The 24725-nt window shown below is 38.7% G+C and overlaps 1 protein-coding gene across 1 annotated transcript in view; it reads left to right on the top strand.

Annotated features, from left to right (window-relative positions):
• The window catches only part of LOC150081150 (uncharacterized), a 421878-nt gene that overhangs the window by 176256 nt on the left and 220897 nt on the right, over window positions 1-24725 (top strand). Inside the window, exon 9 of the mRNA XM_090380944.1 lies at window positions 3810-3923. Within this exon, the coding sequence (XP_090237070.1) occupies window positions 3810-3923 (114 nt within the window). The remainder of the gene's footprint in view (window positions 1-3809; window positions 3924-24725) is intronic.

The raw sequence follows: 24725 nt of genomic DNA, 5'->3' as shown, positions 1-24725 counted from the left end.
TATTTGTTTGACATTGAACTTGAACTTCTGTAGACTGTAATTTCCAGGAAATACATATGAAGGAAGGTTGTTCCAGAAAACAGCAGTTGAATGAATAAACGAGGAAGATGAAAGTTGGTTCTGTGAGTTTGAAGTTGGACAGTAAATGTATGTTGGCTCATGGCGGCACGTGTTTGGACCGTTTTGAAAGAGAGACTGGGAGTTTTAGAAGCCAATTCAGAAGAACAGTGCCCATGGAAGTATCTGTAGAAGAGGCATTCAGCAGAAACAGTACATCTATGAGTGGAGAGACTCTGTTAGCGATGAATCATTAATTAACCTAATTGCCCTCTTCTGAATGGAATCAAGAAGCCTGAGAGAGGTTTGGGGCCACCACCCCAGATGTGTGGAACAATATTCCATGGCAGGGCGGATTTGCGATTTATACAGAGTGAGCAGTAGTTTAGAAAAAAAGTAACGCCGAAAGCGAAAGAGAAAACCAAGTTTTTTAGATGCAGAAGAAGCAATATTTCTAATGTGCATGTGCCAAGAAAAATTAAAGTCAGGGTAATCCCCAAAAGAGATATATCATTTTGCCTAGAAATCGGAGTGTCACCAAAGATAAGCATAGGAGCAGAAGAATCCTTTTTGCGAGATATAAGACAAGACTAAGTTTTAGAAGGCTTGAAATCAATTAAGTTGTCTTTGCCCCACTGGAGAATTACCTGAAGATCGGCATTTAAGGAATTGGTAGCAGATTTTCGAGAAGTTGAAGCTGATTGAGCAGGACAAGGTTTGTCAAAATGGAAAGTGGAATGGAATGTGTTATCATCGGCAGAACTATGGATAGGATTTCCAGTAAATGGAAGAAGGTCATTAAGGTCATACAAGAGGAAAAGAGTGGGGGAAAGAACTGAACCTTGGGGGACACCGGCATTAGTGGAGAAGTTAGAAGACAGAGAGCCATCTACCATCACCCTCAGTGAGCGATCAGAGAGAAAACTGGATAACCAATTACTAAAAACAGTTTGCAAACCATAAGATCGAAGCTTTTTTAGAAGGCCTTTATGCCAAACACGATCGAAAGCCTTTGAGATGTCAAGAGCAACTACTTGTGTTTCACCACAACTTTCCACTGAATTAGTCCATAATTGGGTAACATAAGCCAGATCATCACCCGTGGATCGACACTGACGGAATCCATGCTGGCGATCGTTGATCAGACGGAAGGTTTCTAGGTAGTTTAAGAGTTGGCGGGTAATTGATTTCTCCATTACTTTAGAAAGAGTAGAAGTAATTGCAATGGGACGATAATTGGATGGGAGGGATTTGTCACCCTTTTTAGGAACTGGCTGGATATGAGCAAATTTCCAAGCAGAAGGAAAAACACCTTTGGAATAAGAAATTGAAAAAAGGCGGCAAAGAATAGGAGTAAGTTCAGGAGCACAGGTTTTGAGAACAAGTGAAGAAATACCATCAGGACCTGGAGCTTTCTTAGCATCAAGATTCGTCAAAATCCTTCTGACATCCTTTTGACGGAAGACCACAGGAGGCATTGAATGGAGCGTGTTGAGAATGGTGGAAGGTGTTTTACCAAGATCATTAATACATGAGTTGGAAGAAAAATGGGATGCTAGCAGGTCAGCTTTATCCTTGGCTGAAGTGACAACAGAACCATCTGGTTTGGACAGAGGTGGGAGCAGAGATGGGCAAAAGTTGTGGCCAATAGCTTTGGCAAGAGACCAGAATGCTCGGCTACCATTAGGGCATGAAGCAAGTTTTCTACTCTTAGCCTGTTCAAACTCTAGTTTGGACTGATTAATAACTGCTTTACAATTATTGCGAGCTTTGATGTAGGCAGAAAATGAAACTGAAGAATTAGAAACAAGCCAATTACGATATGCAACATTCTTCTCTTTAACAGCTTTAGTGCATTAATTGAAAAACCAAGGTTTAGATAAAGGATGAGATTTTAAAGTGGAGTGTGGGATAAAAGATTCCATTCCTGCAAGAATAATTTCACTGACATGATCTGAGCAAACGATGACATCAGTAGTTTTGAAACAGTAATCCGACCAAGGAAAAGAAGAAAAGAAATCTCGCAGGTCATCCCATTTTGCATTCTTGCCAAACAACACGAGGTTGGGAATAGCCATGAGATAAAGGTTCCATTGGAGAAGAGACAATCACCAAATTGTGATCTGAAATGCCTAAAGGACTTCTCACTTTGACCGTGTACTTAGAAGGGTTGTTTGTGAGAAAAAGATCAAGCGTATTGGCTGTATGATTAGGATTGTCCTGTATTCTTGTAGGTAAATGAAAAATCTGTGCAAGGTCATTAGTAATTGCAAAAGCCTCAGAATGTCGACCAGATGGGTCGATGTGACTAGAAAACGGAAGCCAACTAGAGTTGTGAACATTAAAATCACCATGGAAAATTACCTCACTGTTAGGAAAGTTGGACTGGAGAAAGTCAAGTTGCAAAGAGAGGAAGTCAAAGAGCTCCAAGTGATTAGTGGAGTTGGGAGAACGGTAGAGACAACAGATGAATTTGACACAATGAAGTAGAGAGATTTTAAGCCAGAGAAGATCAAAGAGAGGAGATTGCAAATTGCCAGGTCTCTGACAGGGAATATCAGAACGGACATATGCACAAGTACCACCTTTGAGGCGAAAGGAATCATGCAGCGAATAATTTGGGCATCTGAGATGAGCAGTAGTTGAATCAACTGATAACCGAGATTCTGTCAGAAAAAGTACATGGGGTTTGGGAAACTGCAAGTGGAATTACACACACACACACACACACATATATATATATACATATATATGTTGTGTTTTTAAATGGTTATTGATGATGTATAGGTTGCTGCATATAATCTGAATGAATATTTTGCATCTCCACATAACCTGGTTCTGAGTTAAATGATTTTATGATAATTGAAAGGGAAAAAAAATAAGAGTAAACAAAGCTGATGAAATCTATCCAATTTTATTAAGTGAAGTCACAAAAGAGATAACCAAACCTTTAGCTACAGTAATGAGAGCACGCCAACTTGCTAATGGCAAAATCCCTCCCTGCAGATAAAGATTTGTAAATGTCTCTCATATTCACAAAGGTGGTTTAAATGGTGAACTACAGACCTGAAAGTTTTTTACTTCTATACCAGGGATTGTTTTTATGTCACGAATTAAAGTACTGCACTGTGATCAGGATAGGAATGGAGATGTAAGGCATTCACCGGATTAAATGAGAAATCATACTTCACCAAACTGATTTGTTATTGTGATTTTATCACAAAGTAACTGAATGCAAATTATAATTTAGCATCGCTGACATATTACTAAAAATGACTGAAGTTTTGTAAATTGTTGATCAAATTTGTTATCTGCCTAATGAGCTAATTTAAGTGTTTAAATGGTTGAATAAAATAAATGTTGATGGAATCTTTATCAGTCTAAGGACACACAGACACAGAGGACATAAATTTAAAAATGATGGTTGCTAAATATACATGTGCAAATTTTCTGAGTGTTGGAATAAGCTTTCACCTTGTGTTATAAAAGTGGACAATTTTGAAGAAATCTGAAATTAGTAGAGTGGGCGAAAAAATGTAATGGGCAATTTTTTTTTTTTTTTTCTGTTGATATTTTGCCAATATTAATATTGATGCTAAATATTTGGCCACATAAGTACCAGTTAGTTTTTATTAAATTTCCAAATTCCAGCAGAATAGTGTAAAAATTGTTCAGCTCTTTGTATTCCTGTTTTTAATATATCTTTTAGGAGTTTAAGGTAAATTTTATTTTAATTCTGTTTTGTATTTTAGAGGGTAGTACTGTAACTTTCACAGCCACAGCTTATGTTGGAGATTATGAAAACAAGACAACATCTGTGATTCAACTAAAGGTCCAAAAGTCAGTGCTATCAGCTATAATTAAAGGTATTCTTTCTGAAAATACAGAATGTAAAAATTTTTATTAAAGTTTTCATTCAGGGTATCTAGATCCTTGAAAGGAAAAATTTAATGAATTTTTTTAAAATTTATATTTTGGAATTTTATGTTAATCTGGATACCGTGGGAGTGCTTTGGAATTTATTTTGGGATCCTATTCTCCTAATTATCAGTTTGGAATATTCCATATTATTTGTAACCTCAAATTGTTCACTCTAGCTAAAAAGTAAAAAGACTGGTTGTAAAATTATTTTAATGGATGCAGGTATTTCAAGTATTTGAAATACCTGTATTCATTAAAATCTCTATCATTCTCTACCAAAATAGAATGAAAAAGCATCTCTGTCCTCTGAACATAATGGTATGTTCAAAGTAAATGGGCTAAGATATCTGGTTTGCTTGGATATCTTTATTGTAATTATAAATATGTACCAATGGTTTTACATTTGTAATACTTTAAATTTTAAATATATAAATGATAATATTTTATGCTTTGGATCTTTTATTATGTGTTGTTTTCATCCCTATTTCAGTAGAGTTGTTTAAGGAAAAGAGATCAGTTGAGAGATGATGTGATGAAAAAGTGGGAGGGAGACTACTTTCTTGTTTATACTCCAGTACCTACTTGCCAGGTCAGAGGAGTTTAATTATTTTGACAATAATTAACCCTATGTAGCAGTCATACAGGCTTGAACCATTCCATTCAAAGCGTGTGTGCTTATGCATCCTCTCACTTGGCTGCTTTGAACCTCATATGCTTATTTATAATGTGAGGTTGAGCGAATCAGATATTAATCTCTTTTCAATTATTCTTGTGGTGCTGAGGTCAGATTGCTGAAATATACATGGTGTCGCAAAAAGGTCTAACCAATTTTAAATGTTTGTAACAAATGTAATTTTAATGATAGAAACACAAAACTTGCGGTAAATGTGAGAAAGGCAGTTGAAGTTTTTACTGACATTCAACATGTGCACCACTTGTCACATGAACAAAAAGGTGTAACCAATTTTAAATGAGCAATACAAACATGTTTGAGAAAATGGAACAAGATGAATGTGTAATGACACGGATTTGTTTCACAGACGAGTGCACATTTCATGTTTTGGGAAAGGTGAATAATCAAAATGTCAGAATTTGGGGGACTGAAAACCCACACTGTGCGCAGTAGTATCAGTGAGATAGCCCAAAAGTGAATGTGTGTGGTGTGGCATCATGGCTGATCATGTTGTTGGACCCTTTTTCTTTCAAGAAGTGACTGTGAGAGTGGATAATTACCAGAACATTCTTGAGCTTTATGTGTACTCAATTGGATGAACTGCCAAATGGGGTTATTTTCCAACAGGATGGAGTGCCTCCACATTGGGCTTTGAGTGTGAGGAGGTCTCTTGATGACAAGTTTCCTGGCCGTTGGATTGGGTGTGATGGTCCCATTGCATTGCCACCACGTTCACCAGATTTATTTCTTCTTATGGGGATTCATCAAAGACACAGTCTACAAGACCCCTGTTGCAGACATCGCAGACTTAAAGTGCAGGATTACAAATGCAATTACCATGATTAAGCATGACATCCTTGAAAAAACATGGGGTGAACTTTATTACCAATTAGATATTGTTCGTGGTGCACATGAATGACAGTAAAAACTTCAACTGTTTTTCTCACATTTAGCGCAGGTTTTGTGTTTCTAGCATTAAAATTACATTTGTTACAAACATTTAAAATTGGTTACACCTTTTTGAGACACCCTGTATTTCTTTCAGTAAAGTGAGCCTATAAGATGTGCCAGAATATCTAAAAAATCATCTGAGTTTGATATTCTGTTATTTGCAAATGCTAAAGATAACTTTATTATGCGTTTATGTTATTAAGCTGATCATAGTAGAAACATTTTTCAGTTTCTTTGGAGAAAGATATGTGGGAAGTAACTAACCCTAATAACAGATTAAACAATTCTGCACTCTGTGTAAATGTTTTATAGGCAGCAAATGATTGAGTATTAAAACAAACTGGAAAGAAAACTTTGCACAAAATATTCCAGTAGCCCAGCTATTTAAAGGTCAGTTTAGATAAAGCTTTGAAATCCTTGTGGATATCTGGCCCCAGTGCCAAGCAATTGTTTTCTTTTGCTTTCAGTGTACCGTATCTTTTCTTGCTCACTTGATTTGATTAGAAGCGGCACCACTTCTGCCTTCGCTTGGAGCTGGAAACCTGGAGGGAAAGAGCTTGTCCTTCATGGTCTAAAGGAACAAAAAGAATAATGTAAACATACCCCCCCCCCCAATTCCTCCTTGAGAAACCCCACCTAATTCGATCTGATTATCAGCAGTGAATCTTCATGCATTAAGAATCTGCAGATAAAGGAATCACTAGGTGGCAGTGATCACATTGTACTGATGTGGGATTTACTTAAAGATTTAATTACCAACAGGGGTAAGGGGAAGGGTTTTTGCTTTTGTAAAAGTGACTACAGTGGTATCAGAAGGTTTTTAAATTCTATACAGTGGAATCAACTGATGATGTTATCAACAGTGAATTCTAAATGGGACTTCATCTTGGAGGTACTAGGCTTTTCATACCAGTTAAGAAATAATGTTCAAAGTTTAGGCCTAAATGGATATCAGATGAATTAATGCAGCTCATGGCAGAGAAGAAAAATGCATGGGATCCATATATTATCAGGTGACAAAGAAGCCTATGGCAGATATAAGCTATTTGTAATCAAGTCACAAAGGAAGTTGGCAGGGAATGTAGATTACAAGAAATTTTTGGCAAAGGTTGCAAAGAAAAACAGCAAAGACATCTTTACTTATATAAACTCTAAAAGGAAGGGAATGTATCAGATTTGTCCACTTGATATCAATGGTTTGACTGTAGTTGATCATTCTCAGGTAAGCTGCCAAACTAAAAAATGTTAATGTAACAATAAAATTTGTAATTCTTGACACATAAAGCAAGCCAGATGACTGTTTCATGTTTAACAACATACTAAAAAGATAAATATTTGTAGAATATTGATTAGTTCCATATATTCTAGAAGATACAACAATAGTAAGCTTGAATGCAACTTACTATTGTTGAATTGTGAAGATACTGTGAAAATGACAAATATAATTACGTTACTCTACATTCAGGGGTCAAAATGGAACACTCCATGATACTTTCAATAAAAATGATATTATTTGTATTTGTATGTACATAACATATAAATACTTCATTATTATTCTTCATTATTACTTCTGGTGTCATAAATAATCCATTTCTAGCCCTAGAATGCATTGTAATTGAACCAAATTTTGAAAGGATGATTGTTTTCTACATCAGCATGTTTGGGAGGCAACTAGAAGGAGTAATACTCTTTATCTGATTAACAGCAGAGATCCTTCATGCATTAAGATTTTGCAGATAAAGGAACCACTAGGTGGCAGTGATCACAGTGTGTTGATCTGGGATATAGTTAAAGATGTAAATACCATCAGGGTAAATGGAAGAGTTTTTGCTTCTGTAAACGTGACTATGGTGGTCTCAGACAGCATTTAAATTCTAAACTGTGTGGAATAACTGATGATGTTATTCCACATATAACTGATTGCTTCTACAGGGATGGGATACACTTAAATAGAAAGGGTGCAAGAATATTTGCTGATGCTATCGAGGCAGTGTTAGGTGGGTCGGAAAACTGCTAGCTTGGGGGGAGACAAAGACCAATAGATTGACAGTAGCCACTGGCAGAGGTGAAAGAGATTCTTGCACTGCTTCTATTAGAATGAGCAGAAGCCTGAAAAACAAGATGCATGGTATTTCAGAGACTGCTGGGAGCCATTGCGGTACAAGTAAACACATGGGTTGTGTTAGGGTAGCTAAGAATAGAAACAGGTGCAGGTATACTTGCGTGTACACCAATGCTAGGAGTTTAGTAAATAAATTTGATGAATTTGAGGTATTGCTCAAAACATCAAAGGCAGATATTGTTGGGATATCAGAGACGTGGTGTCACACAGATATAAGGGATGCAGAACTGCAATTTGGGGAGTACAACGTCTACAGAAAGGATAGACAGGATAGGAAGGGGGGAGGGGTTATGCTATTAGTTAAGAAACACATAAAAACCAAGGAAGTGAAGCCAGTCGACATCGCTGGACAGTGCAGTGTTGAGTCAGTTTGGTGTGACATAAGCATTGGGAGATCAAAATTGAGAATAGGAGTGTGCTATAGGCCTAATGACTCTGATGAGTATAATAAAGAACTGTACAGGGAAATAGAGTGGGCCAGTAAATCAGAGAGTCTTATAATGGGGGATTTTAATTTCCCAGATATTGACTGGAATTTGGGGGCTGGTTACTCACACACTAGCAGGGCTTTTGTGGATTTATTGGATGATTGTTTTCTACATCAGCATGTTTGGGAGGCAACTAGAGGGAGTAATACTCCTTGATTACTTGATTTGATTATCAGCAGTGATTCTTCATGCATTAAGAATCTGCAGATAAATGAACCACTAGGTGGCAGTGATCACAGTGTGCTGAAGTGGGATTTACTGAAAGAGGTAACTACCATTAGGGGTAAAGGGAAGGGTTATTGCTTCCGTAAAGGCGACTACGATGGACTGAGACAGTATTTAAATTCTATACAGTGGGACCAACTGATGATGTTACCAACAGCAAATTCAAAATGGGAAGCATTCAAAGAACTTATCTTGGAAGCTACTAGGCTTTACATACCAACTAAGAAATATTGTTCAAGGTTTAGGCCAAAATGGATGTCAGATGAACTAATGAGGCATATGGCAGAGAAGAAAAATGCATGGGATACTTACAAATTAACACATGACACAGAAGCCTATGATAGATACAAGTTGATATGCAACCAAGTTACAAAGGAGGTTAGGCAGGCGAAGGCAGATTACGAGAAATCCTTGGCAAGGGATGCAAAGAAAAACAGCAAAGAGTTCTTTACTTATGTAAACTCTAGACGGAAGGGGATGAATCAGATTGGTCCACTTGATATTGATGGGTCAACTGTTGATGATCCTGCTCAGGTAGCTAACAAACTAAATGAATATTTTGCATCGACATTCACACATGAGGAGTTATTCAGCAAGGGGAATGCCAGAGGTGTATTCAACTCTAGCAGTAAGCTACAGAATCTTGAAATAACTGGGAGTAAAGTGGAGGAGAAACTGTTGAAGATAAACACAAGAAAGGCACCCGGGGTGGATGGGATCTATCCAGTTATATTAAAGGAGGCAGCAAAGGAAGTAAGCAAACCCTTAACCATAGTTATGAGAGCTTCCTTGGACTCAGGGGAGGTACCCATGGACTGGAAATGTGCAAATGTGACCCCAATTCACAAAGGAGGATCAAAGGCTGAAACAAGTAATTATAGACCTGTGAGCTTAACTTCTGTTCCAGGAAAATTAATGGAGGCACTGGTTAAAGAAGCACTGCAGGATGGGCTCACATCTGGTGAGTATGGGCTTGGCACACCCAGGGTCCTGAGCTGGATATCACCATTCTTCTGTTTCTTGGTGATTCCCTTCTACTTCACTCTCTCTGGGTAACTCGTAAATTTTTTTTTTTGGCTGGTGCAGCATAAGCCTCAGGCTTCCTTGCACTATATGGCTAGTAGTAATAATAATAATAATCATTTAGACAAGACTTCAGTTATAGCTCAGACACAGCATGGTTTTGTTAAGGGGAAGTCTTGCCTGACCAACTTGATTGGATACTATGATGCAGTCACAAAAGAGCTGGATGCAGGGAATAACTTTGATATTATATACTTGGATCTTAGAAAGGCTTTTGATACTGTTGCACATGGAAGACTGCTACACAAATTGGAGCAGTGTGACATTGGAGGCAAATTGCTGCTATGGATAAAGGGGTGGGTGAGGGGGAGAAGACAGAGAGTGGTAATCAATGGACACTGCTCATCGTGGACTGATGTTATTAGTGGAGTCCCTCATGGCTCAGTGTAGGGTCCATTGTTGTTTTCTGTATTTATAAATGATATTGATGATGGTATATCAAGCTTAATGTCCAAGTTTGCAGATGATACAAAGGTTGGCTGGGTTGTCAAGGACACTACTGACACTATGCTGCTGCAACAGTATCTGGAAAGGTTGAGCAGATGGGCTGAGAGGTGGCAAATGAAGTTTAACATTGACAAATGTAAAGTACTACACATGGGAAACAGCAACCCCAGAGCAACGTATCAACTCTGTGGTACTACACTGACAGTGGTAGAGAATGAAAGGGACTGGGGGTGATTGTGCAGGCAGATATGAAGTTCTCTGAGCAGTGCAGACGGGCGGCAAGAGTAGCTCATGGAGTATTGTCAATGATATACAGGAATTTTTCCAGCAGGGATAAGGAGGTGATTATTCCATTGTATAAGGCAATGGTCAGGCCACACCTAGAGTACTGTATACAGGTCTGGAGGCCTCATTTCAAGAAGGATGTAGAGCTGCTGGAACGAGTACAGAGAAGGGCAACAAGATTAGTGAATGGAACAAAGGGGTGCTCTTACGAAGAAAGGCTTAAGTTTTGCAAATTACAGTGTCTGGAGACTAGGCACCAGCGAGGTGATCTGATAGAGGTGTATAAAGCCTTGAATGGTTTAAGCATGCTCAATGCTGATGGGATTCTTCCTCTAGCTCAGAAAAATCACCTGAGAGGGCATAAATTCAAATTGAGGAAAGACAGATGTAGGATAGACGTGCGGAAATTTGCCTTTAGCCAGCGGGTGGTTGGTTGGTGGAACAGACTGCCATTCCTTGTGGTGGAGGTTGATAGCCTAAATAAGTTTAAGGCTCAGCTGGACAGGTATTTTGAACGAACAGAGGGGTGAAGTGGAAGTGGGTTTTTTTTTTTTTTTTTTTTTTGGCTGATGCTGCATAAGCTTGCTTTCTTGCATCAAATGCCTCTACTAATGCTAATGCTAATGTTACCAACAGCAAATTCTAAATTGGAAGCATTCAAGGAAGTAATCTTGGACTCTACTAGTCTTTTCATACCAAATAAGAAATACTGTCCAGAGTTTAGGCCTAAATGGAGGCAGATGAACTGATGAGACTTGTGGCAGAAAAGAAAAATGCATATAAATTATCAGGTGATAATTTATATGCATCCTATGCATTTTTATTTTCACAAAGGAGATTAGGCAGGTGAATACAGATGATGAGAAATCTTTGGCAAAGGATGCAAAGAAAAAGAGCAAAGACTTCTTTACTTATATAAACTCTGAAAGGAAGGAGATGAATCATGGTCCACTTGATATCACTGGTTTGACTGTAGATGATCATTATCAGATAGCTGCCAATCTAAATGAGTATTTTGCATCTACATTCACACATGAAGAGTTATCAAGGAGGAGAGGGCCAGATGTTGATCAAACTTTAACAGGGACCTAAGTGATATTTGTAATAACTGAGAGCAAAGTGGAGGAGAAATTGTTGAAGTTAAACATAACGAAGGCACCTGGAGTGGATGGGCTCTATCCAGTTATAAAATAAAGGAGGCACCAAAGGAAGTAAGCAAACCCTTAGCCATAATTACGAAAGCTTCGTTAGACTCAAGGGAGGTCCCCAATTCACAAAGGAGGATCAAAGGGTGACATAGGTAATTAGAGACCTGATAGTCTAACTTCTGTTTCAGGGAAAATAATGGTCTCACTCGTTAAGGAAGTGTTGCAGGCTCATCTAGACAAGATTGCAGTTATACTTGAGACACACAATGGGTTTGTTAAGGGGAAGTCTTGTCTGACAAATTTGATTGGATATTATGATGTGGTCACAACGGGATTGGATGCAAAGAATAATTTTTATATCACATACTTGAATTTTAAGAAAGCTTTTGATACTGTGACCCATGGAAAAATACTGTACAGATTGGAGCAGTATGGCTTTAAGGGCAAGTTGCTACAATGGATATAAAGATGGCTGAGTAGGAGAAGACAGAGATTGGTTATCAATGGGTGCTGTTCTTCATGGACTAATGTTATTAGTGGAGTTCCCCAGGGTTTCGGCATTGGACCCATTGTTGTATTCATTATTTATCAGTCATATTGATGAAGATATATCAGGATTAATGTCCAAGTTTGCAGACGATATGAAGGTTGGTAGGGATGTTAATGATGGTAATGATACTACGCTACTGCAGGATTTAGAAAATGTGAGCAGATGGGCTGAGAGGTGGCAACCGAAATTTAACATTGAAAAATGTGAAGTGCTGCATACGGTTAGCAATAACCTCAGATTAACGTACCTACACTCAGGGTAGTGGAGAATGAAAAGGACATGGGGATAATTGTGCAGTCAGATATGAAGTTTTCTGAGCAGTGCAAAGAGAGTGCAAGTGTAGCTCATGGTGTCTTATCAATGATATACAGGAATTTTGCTAGCAGGGATAACGGGATGATTGTCCCCTTGTATCAGGCATTGGTCAGACCACACCTAGAGTACTGTATACAGGTCTGGAGGCCTCATTTTAGGAAAGATGTTGCGCTGCTGGAATGAGTACAGAGAAGGGCAATGAGATTGATGAGTCAACCAAAGGATTCTTGTTACCAAGAAAGGCTTAAGTTCTGTAAATTGCTGCTTCTGGAGACTAGGCACCTGCGAGGTGATATGACTGAGGTGTATAAGGCCTTGAATGGATTGAGCAAGAATCCCACCAATGCTGATGGGATTCTTCCCCTTGCTCAGATTACTCACCCGAGGAGACATAAATTCAAATTTCGCAAAGACAATTGTAGAAAAGATGTGCGGAAATATGCCAATCTCCTGTTTGGAAGTTTTCTCTCGACGTTCCCAAAGGTTGAGAAAGTCGAGGGATCCCCAAAATCAATAAACCACTTGTGGTTAGGAGATATTCACATAGAACCTCTATCATGAATCATTTGTAAAAGCTATTAATTAAATTCCTTCAAAGTTTGACTATTAATAGTCACAAACATTGAAGGAATACCAATTGCAGTTACTCTACAGAAAATTCTGAATATGTCATACAGTGTAATATCTGAAGTGGATCTTCTTTATCCATTGGAGAAAGAAATTTATGCAGTGTTGGGAAAGCAAGATCCAATTGCAGCTAAGTTCCATTTGCAGTTTTATTCCAATTTATACCAGTAAATTGGAATAAAACACTGATGCGAACTCTGACCCTTATCCTAACTTTTAATATTAACATCAATCAATGCAGGATGCCTTGATTGTAGAGTGAAGAACATATATTTAGCATTAGCATTAGCATTAGTAGAGGCATATGATGCAAGAAAGCAAGCTTATGCAGCATCAGCCAAAAAAAAAAAAAAAACCCACTTCCATTTCACCCCTCCATTCATTCAAAATACCTGTCCAGCTGAGCCATGAATTTATTTAGCCTATCAACTTCCACGACAAGGGATGGAAGTCTGTTCCACCAACCAACTACCCGCTAGCTAAAGTCAAATTCCTGCACATCTATCCTACATCTGACTTTCCTCAATCTGAATTTATGCCCTCTCAGGTGATTATTCTGAGCAAGAGGAAGAATCCCATCGGCATTGAGCATGCTCAAACCATTCAAGGCTTTATACATCTCTATCAGATCACCTTGCCAGTGCCTAGTCTCCAGACACTGTAATTTGCAAAACTTAAGCCTTTCTTCATAAGAGCAACCCATTGTTCCATTCACTAATCTTGTTGCCCTTCTCTGTACTTGTTCCAGCAGCTCTACATCCTTCTTGTAACGAGGCCTCCATACCTGTATACAGTACTCAAGGTGTGGCCTTATACAAGGAAATAATCACCTCCTTATCCCTGCTAGAAAAATTTCTGTATATTACTGACAAGACCTCATGAGCTACTCTTGCAGCCCACCTGCACTGCTTAGAGAACTCATATCTGCCTGCACAATTACCCCCAGGTCCTTTTCATTCTCTACCACTGTCAGTGTAGTACTACAGTGGTAGTACACTGTACCACAGAGTTGATACGTTGCTCTGGGATTGCTGTTTTCCATATGTAGTACTTTACATTTGTCAATGTTAAACTTCATTTGCCCCCTCTCAGCCCATCTGCTCAAACTTTACAGATCCTGTTGCAGCAGCATAGTGTCAGTTCTTTCGATAACAACAACTCTGCAAACCATTGTATCGTCTGCAAACTTGGACGTTAAGCTTGATATACCATCATCAATATCATTTATCAATACAGAGAACAATAATGGACCCAAAACCGAACCCTGAGGGACACCACTAATAACATTAGTTCACGATGAGCAGGGTCCAATGATTACCACACTCTGTCTTCTCCCTCTCAACTATCCCTTTATCCATAGCAGCAATTTGCCTACAATGTCACACTGCTCCAATTTGTGTAGCAGTCTTCCATGTGCAACAGTATCAAAAGCATTTCTAAGATCCAAATATATAATATTTGGATTCCACTCGGTTCCATGCCGGACCGAGCTATAACTTAATTCTTGCCTAGATGATCCTGCAGTGCTTCTTTAACCACTAATTTTGCTTCCACTAATTTTCTTGGAACAGAAGTTAAACCCACATATGTATAATTACTTGTGTCAGCCTTTGAATCTCCTTTGTGAATTGGGGTCAAATTTTCACATCTCCAGTCTATGGGTACCTCCCCTAAAATCCAAAGAAGCTCTCATAATTATGGCTAATGGTTTGCTTACTTCCTTTAATATAACTGGATAGATCCCATCCACCCCGGGTGCCTTTTTTATGTTTATCCTCAACAATTTCTCCTCCACTTTCCTCTCAGTTATTACAAAATCATCTAGCTCACTGCCAGAGTTTACTCCACCTCTGGCATTCCTCTTTCTGAATAACTCCTCATGTGTGAATGTAGATGCAAAATACTCGTTTAGTTTATAAGCCACCTGAGCATTATCCTCAACTGTTGAACCATCAATATCCAGTGGAACAATCTGATTAGGCGCCTCTGTAGCCAGGTGACAAGGAGCAGCAGTGCGTAGCACACGCTTATTGATTAAACTGGGGTTCGAGCCCGTCACCACCAAATACGAAGGATGCGGAAAGGTCAGGGAATGACCACCGCATATCCTGGAGCAATATGGCCTTAGTTGCTAATGCTCCTAAAAACCCAAACAACAACAACCAATGTGATTCACCCCTTTCCTTCTAGAATTTACATATGTAAAGAACTCTTTTCTGTTTTTCTATGTATCCTTTGCCAAGGATTTCTCGTAATCTGCCTTCGCCTGCCTAACTTCCTTTGTAACTTGGTTGCATATCAACTTGTATCTATCATAGGCTTCTGTGTCATGTGTTAATTTGTAAGTATCCCATGCATTTTTCTTCTCTGCCATATGCCTCATTAGTTCATCTGACATCCATTTTGGCCTAAACCTTGAACAATATTTCTTAGTTGGTATGTAAAGCCTAGTAGCTTCCAAGGTAACAGCAGATTCAAAATGCTTTCCATTTTGAATTTGCTGTTGGTAACATCATCAGTTGGTCCCACTGTGTAGAATTTAAATACTGTCTCAGACCATTGTAATCACCTTTACGAAAGCAAAAACCCTTCCCTTTACCCCTGATGGTAGTTACCTCTTTGAGTAAATCGCACTTCAGCACACTCTGATCACTGCCACCTAGTGGTTCCTTTATCTGCGGATTCTTAATGCATGAACAATATCACTACTGATAATCAGATCAAGAGTATTACTCCCTCTAATTGCCTCCCAAACATGCTGATGTAGAAAACAATCATCCAATAAATCCACAAAAGCCCTGCTAGTGTGTGAGTAACCAGCCCCCAAATTCCAGTCAATATCTGGGAAATTAAAATCCCCCATTATAAGACTCTCTGATTTACTGGCCCACTCTATTTCCCTTTACAGTTTGTTATTATACTCATCAGAGTCATTATGCCTATAGCACACTCCTACTCTCAATTTTGATCTCCGAATGCTTATGTTACACCAAACTGACTCGACACTGCACTGTCCAGCGATGTCGACTGGCTTCGCTTCCTTGGATTTTATGTGTTTCTTAACTAATAACATAAACACTCCTCCCTTCCTATCCTTTCTGTACACTTTGTACTCCCCAAATTCCAATTCTGCATTCCTTATATCTGCGTGACACTGCGTCTCTGATATCCCAACAATATCTGCCTTTGATATTTTGAGCAATATTTCAAATTCTTCAAATTTATTTACCAAACTCCTAGCATTGGTGTACATGGATGTATACATGCACTTGTTCCTATTCTTAGCTACACTGACACAACCTATCTGTTTACTTGTATCGTAATGACTCACAGCAGTCCCTGAAATATCCTGCATCTTCTTTTCTAGGCTGCTATTCATTCCAATAGAAGCAGTGTGCAACAATCACTTTCACCTCTGCCAGTGGCTACTGTTAATCTATTAGTCCTTGTAGTCCCCCAAGCTAGCATTTTTCCGACCGACCTAACACTGCCTCGATAGCATCAGCAAATATTCTTGCGTCCTTTCTATTTAAGTGTATCCTATCCCTGTAAAAGCAGTCTCTCATGTTAACAAGTACAGACCAGGCTGAAAAAAATTCTACTCCTTTAGCCTTGCACAATCTTTCCAGGGCCAAATTGATCAACAAGGCTCTCATCATATACTCCCTCCTATCGTGTCTGGGCAGAATTGCAGACGCTTTCAAAATCAACCCTAATCCACGGCTTTTTTTCAACAGTGACCTGTACTTATTAAGTAATTCTGCTGGTCTCCTACTCTTAATATCATTAGTGCCAAGTTGTACAACTATATCACCTTTTGTGCCCTTAAAGATGATATCCGCTGTACAACATCATCAACCTTTGCCCGTGGCAGACATACCCTGATCCTGTTCCACCTATCCTTTTTACAAAGCATGTTCCCCGTTTCCCTGACAATAGAGTCACCAACAACTACTAGTTCCTGTGGGACCAGTACATTCTGCCTTGGGGGTTGCTGCTGTGTTGTGTGATTACCAAGTGTAAGCTCTGGCATTGATGTGGGCAGCTGAGAGCTTGATGGGCCCCTCAATTTAGATCCTTCGAGTTCATCCACCCTGTCCTTCAAGCTCTCATATAGGCCCATAACAACGCTGAGTTGTCTCCTGATTTCCTTACACTCCTTATATAGTGCACATACAAAGACATCCCCCATGGCACTATCATGTCCCGTACCCGATTGATCCACAAATATAATGCAAGCAGTGCATTTTAAAAGGCTGCGATTCAGAGGGCAACTGCCCCCTGAGTTCACCCCTGAGCCACATCAAACCCATTAGCTTGAGCCTCTTGCTTTGCTGCTCTGGTCTGAGTCATGGTTTCAGTTTAATTTCAATAAAATTTCAATTTCAGTACAAAATTATAACCCTAAACTTGTATCTCAACACAGTTATAACGCTATATATATTTTTCAGTACTGAGTATTATCTACGAGTTCCGTTTATATAACTTCCGTATCAAGTTATATATTAATTAATTATGTTAAGTTCGTAATCTAAGTCTTTATATGTATTTGATCAATCTCAAAGTCAGTCTCAAATTTCTTTTGAGACTGACTGGTGACAGGAGCATATACTGAAGGGTATGGAGGTTGCTTTATAATAATGCATAAGTGGCTTCTGCAACAGGAGCAGGGGTTGGCTGGAAAGTACAATTTTCCAAGGGTTTTGTCCAGTTGTATGTAGGACTTAATTATCTGCCTGAGTTTCGAATAAGATCTGTCAAATCCAAAATTTTCTGTAGTAAAATATAATTAAATTTATGCAATTGTGCATTTTACAATCTGATTTTTTTAGTTTCATCAAGAAGAGAAACCATCATGGATTTGTGAGTGTCCAATATTTGAAAAATGAGTTTTGTGGTCAGCTCATTTGGATTTTTATATTGTGAAACTTCTTGGTTAAAGAGGTGAGAGAAGGAGCAATTTGTCTGCTCTGATGCCACGTCATGAGGTATGGCCTCGGATTAGCACACGCTTCTTGATTAGACTGCGGTTCGAGCCCATCACCACCAAATACGGAGGATGTGGAAAGGTCAATAAATGACCACCACATATTCCCAGAGCAATATGGCCTTAGTTGCTAATGCTCCTAAAAACCAAACAACAAACAACAACATGGCCTCGGATAGCCCACTTTTCTGAGTATCCATTGATGATGAATGACAGTTGAAACACTGAGGTTCACTGTGAGGAGGGCTTGAAGGATCAGCTGGGCTGGATCCTATGTTATTTTCATGTTTTGTCTGCTTTTTCTTTGATTGCCTGTGATTTATTCAACAAGGGCCCTTCCACGAGTTGATCGCTGCCTGTGACATCTTTTTCCAGTTCGCTGTTGACATATCTATGCATTTAATGCAGTACACAAGACCGCATTCCACATTGCATTGAAGGAAGTCTTTGCATTTATTTTTGCACAATTGGCAAATAATTTGCACTTGCAGAGCCATTGTAATTAACAATAAGTACACAGAATTTCTTTTGAGATTAAACAATAAAAAAATATACAACATACAAAATATGAGATATACAACACAGAATTATTGCTATCTGAAATAATTTTGTACTAAATGTATCCATGAACTTTAGTTAAAATTCTTCAGAATTCATTACAATTCATTCAACAAGTGAATTTTAAAGCTATGCTTAGTAGATTCCTAATTGAAGCAACAGACATTCCTAGCAACTTTTGTAAATATAAGCAACATTTCAGCAACAGTACTGTATTTCACACCACTGCATATTAACTAGCAGAGGGTCTTTTGAAAGGCATAGTCCTCTTCATAAGAACAATGGCAGGTGACCTTACGTTCTATTATCAGACAAAAACAGTAACGTGATTGACCTTGGTTATAATGCAAGGGAGTAATCCTTTCGTTGATACTTCCCAGCTTCTGGGGCATCTACAGAAATGGTCTGAGATGCCTTGTAGAAAGGAAGCATAAATTTCATTCTTTATAGCATGAAAACTATCTTTCCAAAACCTCTTCTTTCTTGATGGGTGTGACAAACAAAACTTGCTGATTCAGACAGTTTAAAAATGTTGGAGCAGATTCATCAGAAACCATTCATTTAGCTCACTTTTGGAGGAGCACAAACATAGCACAACCACAACCATTTGCGCTAGCATGAATGGTTGTGGTTGTGCTGTAGGATTGTCAAGTAGAGACTAAAGTCTCTACCTGACCATCTTATGTGAGCAGCTGTATTTGCTCCCAAAGTGGGTAAACATTTATGATGCTGACATATAGTTAACTGAACCATTTGATATCTGGATGTCCGATCTTTTCATTGATTTACACCTGTCAGAGTCTGTTACACATAATCTTGGCAACTACTCCCATCTTGGAACATTCATTTCCTATCTTTTTTTTTCCCCCCTTCAGTTTTTTTAATTATTTTTCTATCTCCTTTTGGACTGGGGCAAGGTAACAATTCTGCCACTTGTTTATCAGCAAATTTTTGCCACGCGCGTGCGGGCGCACACACACAACAACTTTGATATTCTGATTCCAGTTTATACTGATGGTTCAAAAACCAAGACATCTACTAATTCAGCTGCAATCTTTGCAGATTGTACCATCTATCTATCTGGAAATCTCCTTTGAATGTAGCACGTTTGTGTAAAATGAATATACTGCTTCTGCCTCTTCTGTAACCCCAAAATCCCTTTCTTATGGCCCTGAGTACCAAGCAGTTTTTTGTGCTGTTTAGATATTTCTCTTTCTTAGCAACTAAATTTCTCTCTCTTAGCAAATCTCTAGATCTCTAGAGATCTCTCTCTCTCTCTCTCTCTCTCTCTCTCTCTCTCTCTAGATCAGGGGTGGGCAACTTTTTCGTCAACGGGCCGAATGAAATTTTCATATCATGATGCGGGCCGAATGAAATTTTCGCTTCGTGATTCGGGCCGGAATAGATTGAACAATTTAATAAAAAAAAATCGGAACCTAAAAAATGTTATATTACTTGAATTACCAAATTATTAATGTATTTTTTAAAAAAAAAACTAAATCTCCAATTATCATTGAAAATGCGGCATTCGGCATCAATTTTTCTTTTTTTTTTAATTGGCTCATTTTATGGGCTATAAATTATATTAGAAAAGGCATAAAACATAAAATATCTTGCACCAATATTATTTTTTTCAATAAGAAGTCAAACCCAAAGGAACTTCGTTCGATCGATGCTACAATAATAATTAGGAAATAACTCTTTGATGCTGCATAGAATCACTTGGTTACTGTTGTACTGGCCGCGATTCCCGATTGAACTGAATTAAGCCAAACGTTTATGGCAAGTGTAGTCAGGTATGGATTTTCTATATTTATGCATTTACCGAGGGGGCCAGATTCAACATCGTCGCGGGCCGGCTGTTGCCCACCCCTGCTCTAGATATTTCTTTTTCTTAGCAAAAAAAAAAGCCGTGAATTAGGGTTGAATTTGAAAGTGTCTGCAATTCTGCCCAGACACAATAGGAGGGAGTATGTGATGAGAGCCTTGTCGATCAATTCAGCCCTGGAAAGATTGTGCAAGGCTCAAGGGGTAGAATTTTTTTCAGCCTGGTCTGTACTTGTTAACAGGAGAGACTGCTTCTACAGGGATAGTATACACTTAAATAGAAAGGGTGCAAGAATATTTACTGATGCTATTGAGACAGTGTTAGGTGGGTCGGAAAACTGCTAGCTTGGGGGGATACAAGGACTAATAGATTAACAGTGGCTACTGGCAGAGGTGAAAGTGATTCTTGCACTGTTTCTATTGAAATGAGCAGCAGCCTGGATAACAAGATGCAGGGTACTTCAGAGACTGTTGGGAGTCATTGCGGTACAAGTAAACACATGGGTTGTATTAGGGTAGCTAAGAATTGGAACAGGTGCATGTATACTTGTGTGTACACCAGTGCTCAGAGTTTGGTAATTAAATTTGATGAATTTGAGGTATTGCTCAAAACATCAAAGGCAGATATTGTTGGGATATCAGAGGTGTGGTGTAACACAGATATAAGGAATGCAAAACTGGAATTTGGGGAGTACAACGTCTACAGAAAGGATAGACAGGATAGGAATGGAGGAGGGGGTTATGCTATTAGTTAAGAAACACATAAAATCTAATCCAGTTGACATCGCTGGATAGTGCAGCGTCGAGTCAGTTTGGTGTAACATAAGCATTGGGAGATCAAGATTGAGAGTAGGAGTGTGCTATAGGCCTAATAAGAAACTGTACGGGGAAATAGAGTGGGCCAGTATATCAGAGTCTTATAATGGGGAATTTTAATTTCCCAGATATTGACTGGAATTTGTGGATTGGTCACTCGCACACTAGCAAGGCTTTTGTGGATTTATTGGATGATTGTTTTCTACATCAGCATGTTAGAGGGGCAACAAGGGGCGAAATAGGAACCTTTTTTTTTTTTTTTTTTTTTTTTGGGCTGATGCTGCATAAGCTTGCTTTCTTGCATCATATGCTAATGCTAAAAATTATACAGTAAACTCTTTAAAATCCAGCACCCTTGGGTGAGAAGAGCCAGATTTTAGAAAGGTATATCTATTGACTTGTGCAGTTTTAGAGGAGCACATTTCAATAAATATTAAGCATAAATAATTGAACTTATTTACATTTGTATTAGGCCTTCATAGCCAAGTGGGCATGTGGATATGTGTATAGGTAAGGGTGGCACCTAGAACGTTTGTTCAACTCCGCCTCGTGTCTCTGTGAAGAACAGTATCACTACAAATGGGCTAGATATGTGTGTGACGTACGTTTGTGTGTGTGCTCTGTTGTTATGTTCTGGCCGCTTGGCTACCCAGAAGCATCAGTCACCTGGACAGATGATTCTGGGTACTCGTCCACATTACGGGAAGGTGGGCCAGTCCCAGCAAAATACATACTGTCTCAAAGAGACTCTGACCCACCTAGTGTTGCCAGAAGGTGGGACAGATTCCTCTGGGGGGCCCATTCCTCCCTCTGGAATGAATAAAAATAAAAAAATAAATAAAAGAAAAAAAAACCACCTGTGGTGCAGTTAGGGGGGAGAAAAAAAATAAAAAAATAAATTTAAAAAAAATAATAATAAAAATAAAATAAATAAAAATATATATATATATATATATATATTAAATAATAATCAAAAAATATATTAAATAATAATGATAAAAACTAATAATAATAAAAAATAAAGAAATAATAAGAAAAAACAATGAAATAAATTGGCTGCACTAGAGTGGGAACTCAAGGCAGAGCACGCAAGAAAAAAAAAAAAATAATAATAATAATAAATAAAATAGAAATAAACATGAAAATATTAAAATAAATAAATAAATTGGCTGCACTAGGAGTGGGAACTGAAGGCAGAGCGCGTGGAAAAAAAAAAAAATAGGTATAAAGTAAGTAAATAAATTGGCTGTGCTAGAGTGGGAACTCAAGGCAGAGTGCATGAAGAACATATTAAATAAATAAGAAAAATAATAATTTAATAAAGATAAAATATAATAAAATAAAATAAATAAATGAACGAAATGAAAAAAATGAATAAATAAATTGGCTGCACTAGAGTGGAAACTCCAGACAGTATATGGGAAAAAAAAAAATGAGAAGGTGATGGTGGCATGCGAATATAGAACCCTTAAGTCACTGAAGAGGTATTGTTAGGTGCAGTTACAACTATGTAGCTCTGCTTCCTGCACTCAAAGACTTGGGATGCATAGGATTGCAATGCCTTTAGATTGTCAGGTGTTTGTAGTAGAAGCTCTGGTTGCTGTTCTGAGATACCTGGCACAGCCTACAGCAGGGTCGTTCTTAAGTCCTCGTACAACCTGCATTCGAAAAGAAGATATTTCCAATTCTCTGACCTGCAGCAGAAACAGCGATCTGTTGGTAGCATACCCAGTAGATGTAACTTTTCATTGAGGGACCCGTGTCCGGTAACCAAGTAGGAGGATTCCAAGGTGAGGGAAAGCCAGGTCTTTACTGTTTTCAAAGTTGTGAAAGTGACATCAGGGAGGAATTTTCTGGTAACGGAGCCTGTGTGTGAGGTGTTCCATCTAGACTGCCAAATGTTGACGAGTTTGTTATAACAGCGAGCTCTTTCTGCTTTGGGTTCAGCGTTGAGATTTAGTTCTAGGCCCTGTATCTTCATTGGTATTTTCTTTTTAATTCTGAAGTTAAGCCCTCTGAAGATTACAAATAGATCAAGTGGCAGAGTCATCTGCCATCCAAGTTATAGCTGCCATCCAGCTGTCACTTGGATGGCAGCTGTAGACACTGTTCGGCATAATCTGTGCATGGCCAGGAGGATAGCACGTTGAATGGAGTTGACCTTGATTTTCATGTGTACTCATTGAACCCGGTGAAACCACGCTCCTGCTACATAGGTCACAATGGGGATGAAAACAGCTTTATAATACAGAGAGAGAGAGAGAGAGAGAGAGAGAGAGTGTTTTGTTGGAGAGTCCCCAGTTGCTCTTAGAGATCCTCATTATTGCAGTTGAAAATCTTTTCGTTTTGACCCCTAGGTATTGTAGATGTGGAAGGAAGCTCAGCTTATGGTCAATGATCACCCCTAGGACTTTAGCCTGTGTCACAATAGGAAGCTGTTTTCCAGAGATCTTGATTTGTGGTGGGCGGTGTAGGTCAAGCTTCGATTTAAAAAGCATCATTTTTGTTTTGCTGGTACTGATTTGAAGCTTGTTGAGAACTGTCCAGGAGTAGAGATCTGCTAGGACAAGATTTGCTTTGTTTTCAAGGTCGGAGAGTGATTTCCCAGAAAAAACCATAGTCAGGTCGTCTGGAAATGCCACAATTTTGCATCCTTCAAAAGATTTAGAAAGCCAGCTGTGCATGTTCCACACAAAGAGCCCCAAGACAGAACCTTGTGGGCATCCCCGAGAGGTTGGTCTAGTTATCTGCAGAAGATTGGATTTAACCACGATAGTGTGCTCTGTGAAATAGTTCTGGAAGAGCTTGTAGAGATGGGAGTTACAGTTAGCTAGGTGGGGGCATGCCAATGCACTGTCCCACCAGACAGTGTCGAAGGCACCTTCAAAATCCACCAAGATGGCCAGTTCAAATTTAGAGTGGCCGAGTGGGCAGGAGCGGGAATGCAGTGGCACATGCTCTTTGAGTAGACCGGGATTCAAGCCCCTGACTGCTGAATACGGTCGATCTGCCAACCTGCACCGGACCAGCGTGGCAGATTATGGTCCATTTCCCTCAGCATTAATTGTCGAGGAGGCTTCCATCCTGCAGTGGGTTGATAATGGCTGCACTTTACTTTTTTACCTTTCATCTGTTTTTGTAGTCTGCAGGAGTTAAACTGTATGGATAATGCAATAATCTTAATTCTCACAGCAGAACAAACTTGCCTTTGCAAGGAGTATATATGATATTGCATTATTTTCAACAGATAGGTGTAACTATATTATAACTTGGAAAACTGATTTTATATGCCTTATGGGAGCTGACATTGAACAACATCTTTACAACTGATTTGTCTGCATGTTGACTATAAAGACAACCTGCTATCTAATGAGAGATCAATTTAGTTCTGAAACAGGCTCTCGTAGCAATGACATCTTTAAAAAAAATGACTAATTGACCTTTTGGAGAGACTATCTGTTTGAAAGTAGTACAAGACCAGGGAAATTCATTGTGAAGACAAGTTTTTTTTTTTCCTGCTGTGAAAATTAACACCATTACATTATCCAAACAGTTCAAACCTTGCTGGCTGCAAAAACGATCACAGGACAGAATAATAGTGCAAGCATTTAATATTTCCACATTGTAAAATATTGATTTTATTAT

This window comes from Mastigoproctus giganteus, chromosome 9, assembly GCF_048544385.1.
Source record: "Mastigoproctus giganteus isolate SK-2022 chromosome 9, ASM4854438v1, whole genome shotgun sequence".
NCBI classification, from domain to species: Eukaryota; Metazoa; Arthropoda; class Arachnida; order Uropygi; family Thelyphonidae; genus Mastigoproctus; species Mastigoproctus giganteus.
Note: the sequence above shows the minus strand (reverse complement) of the source record. Positions and strands in the feature narration are given on the sequence as shown.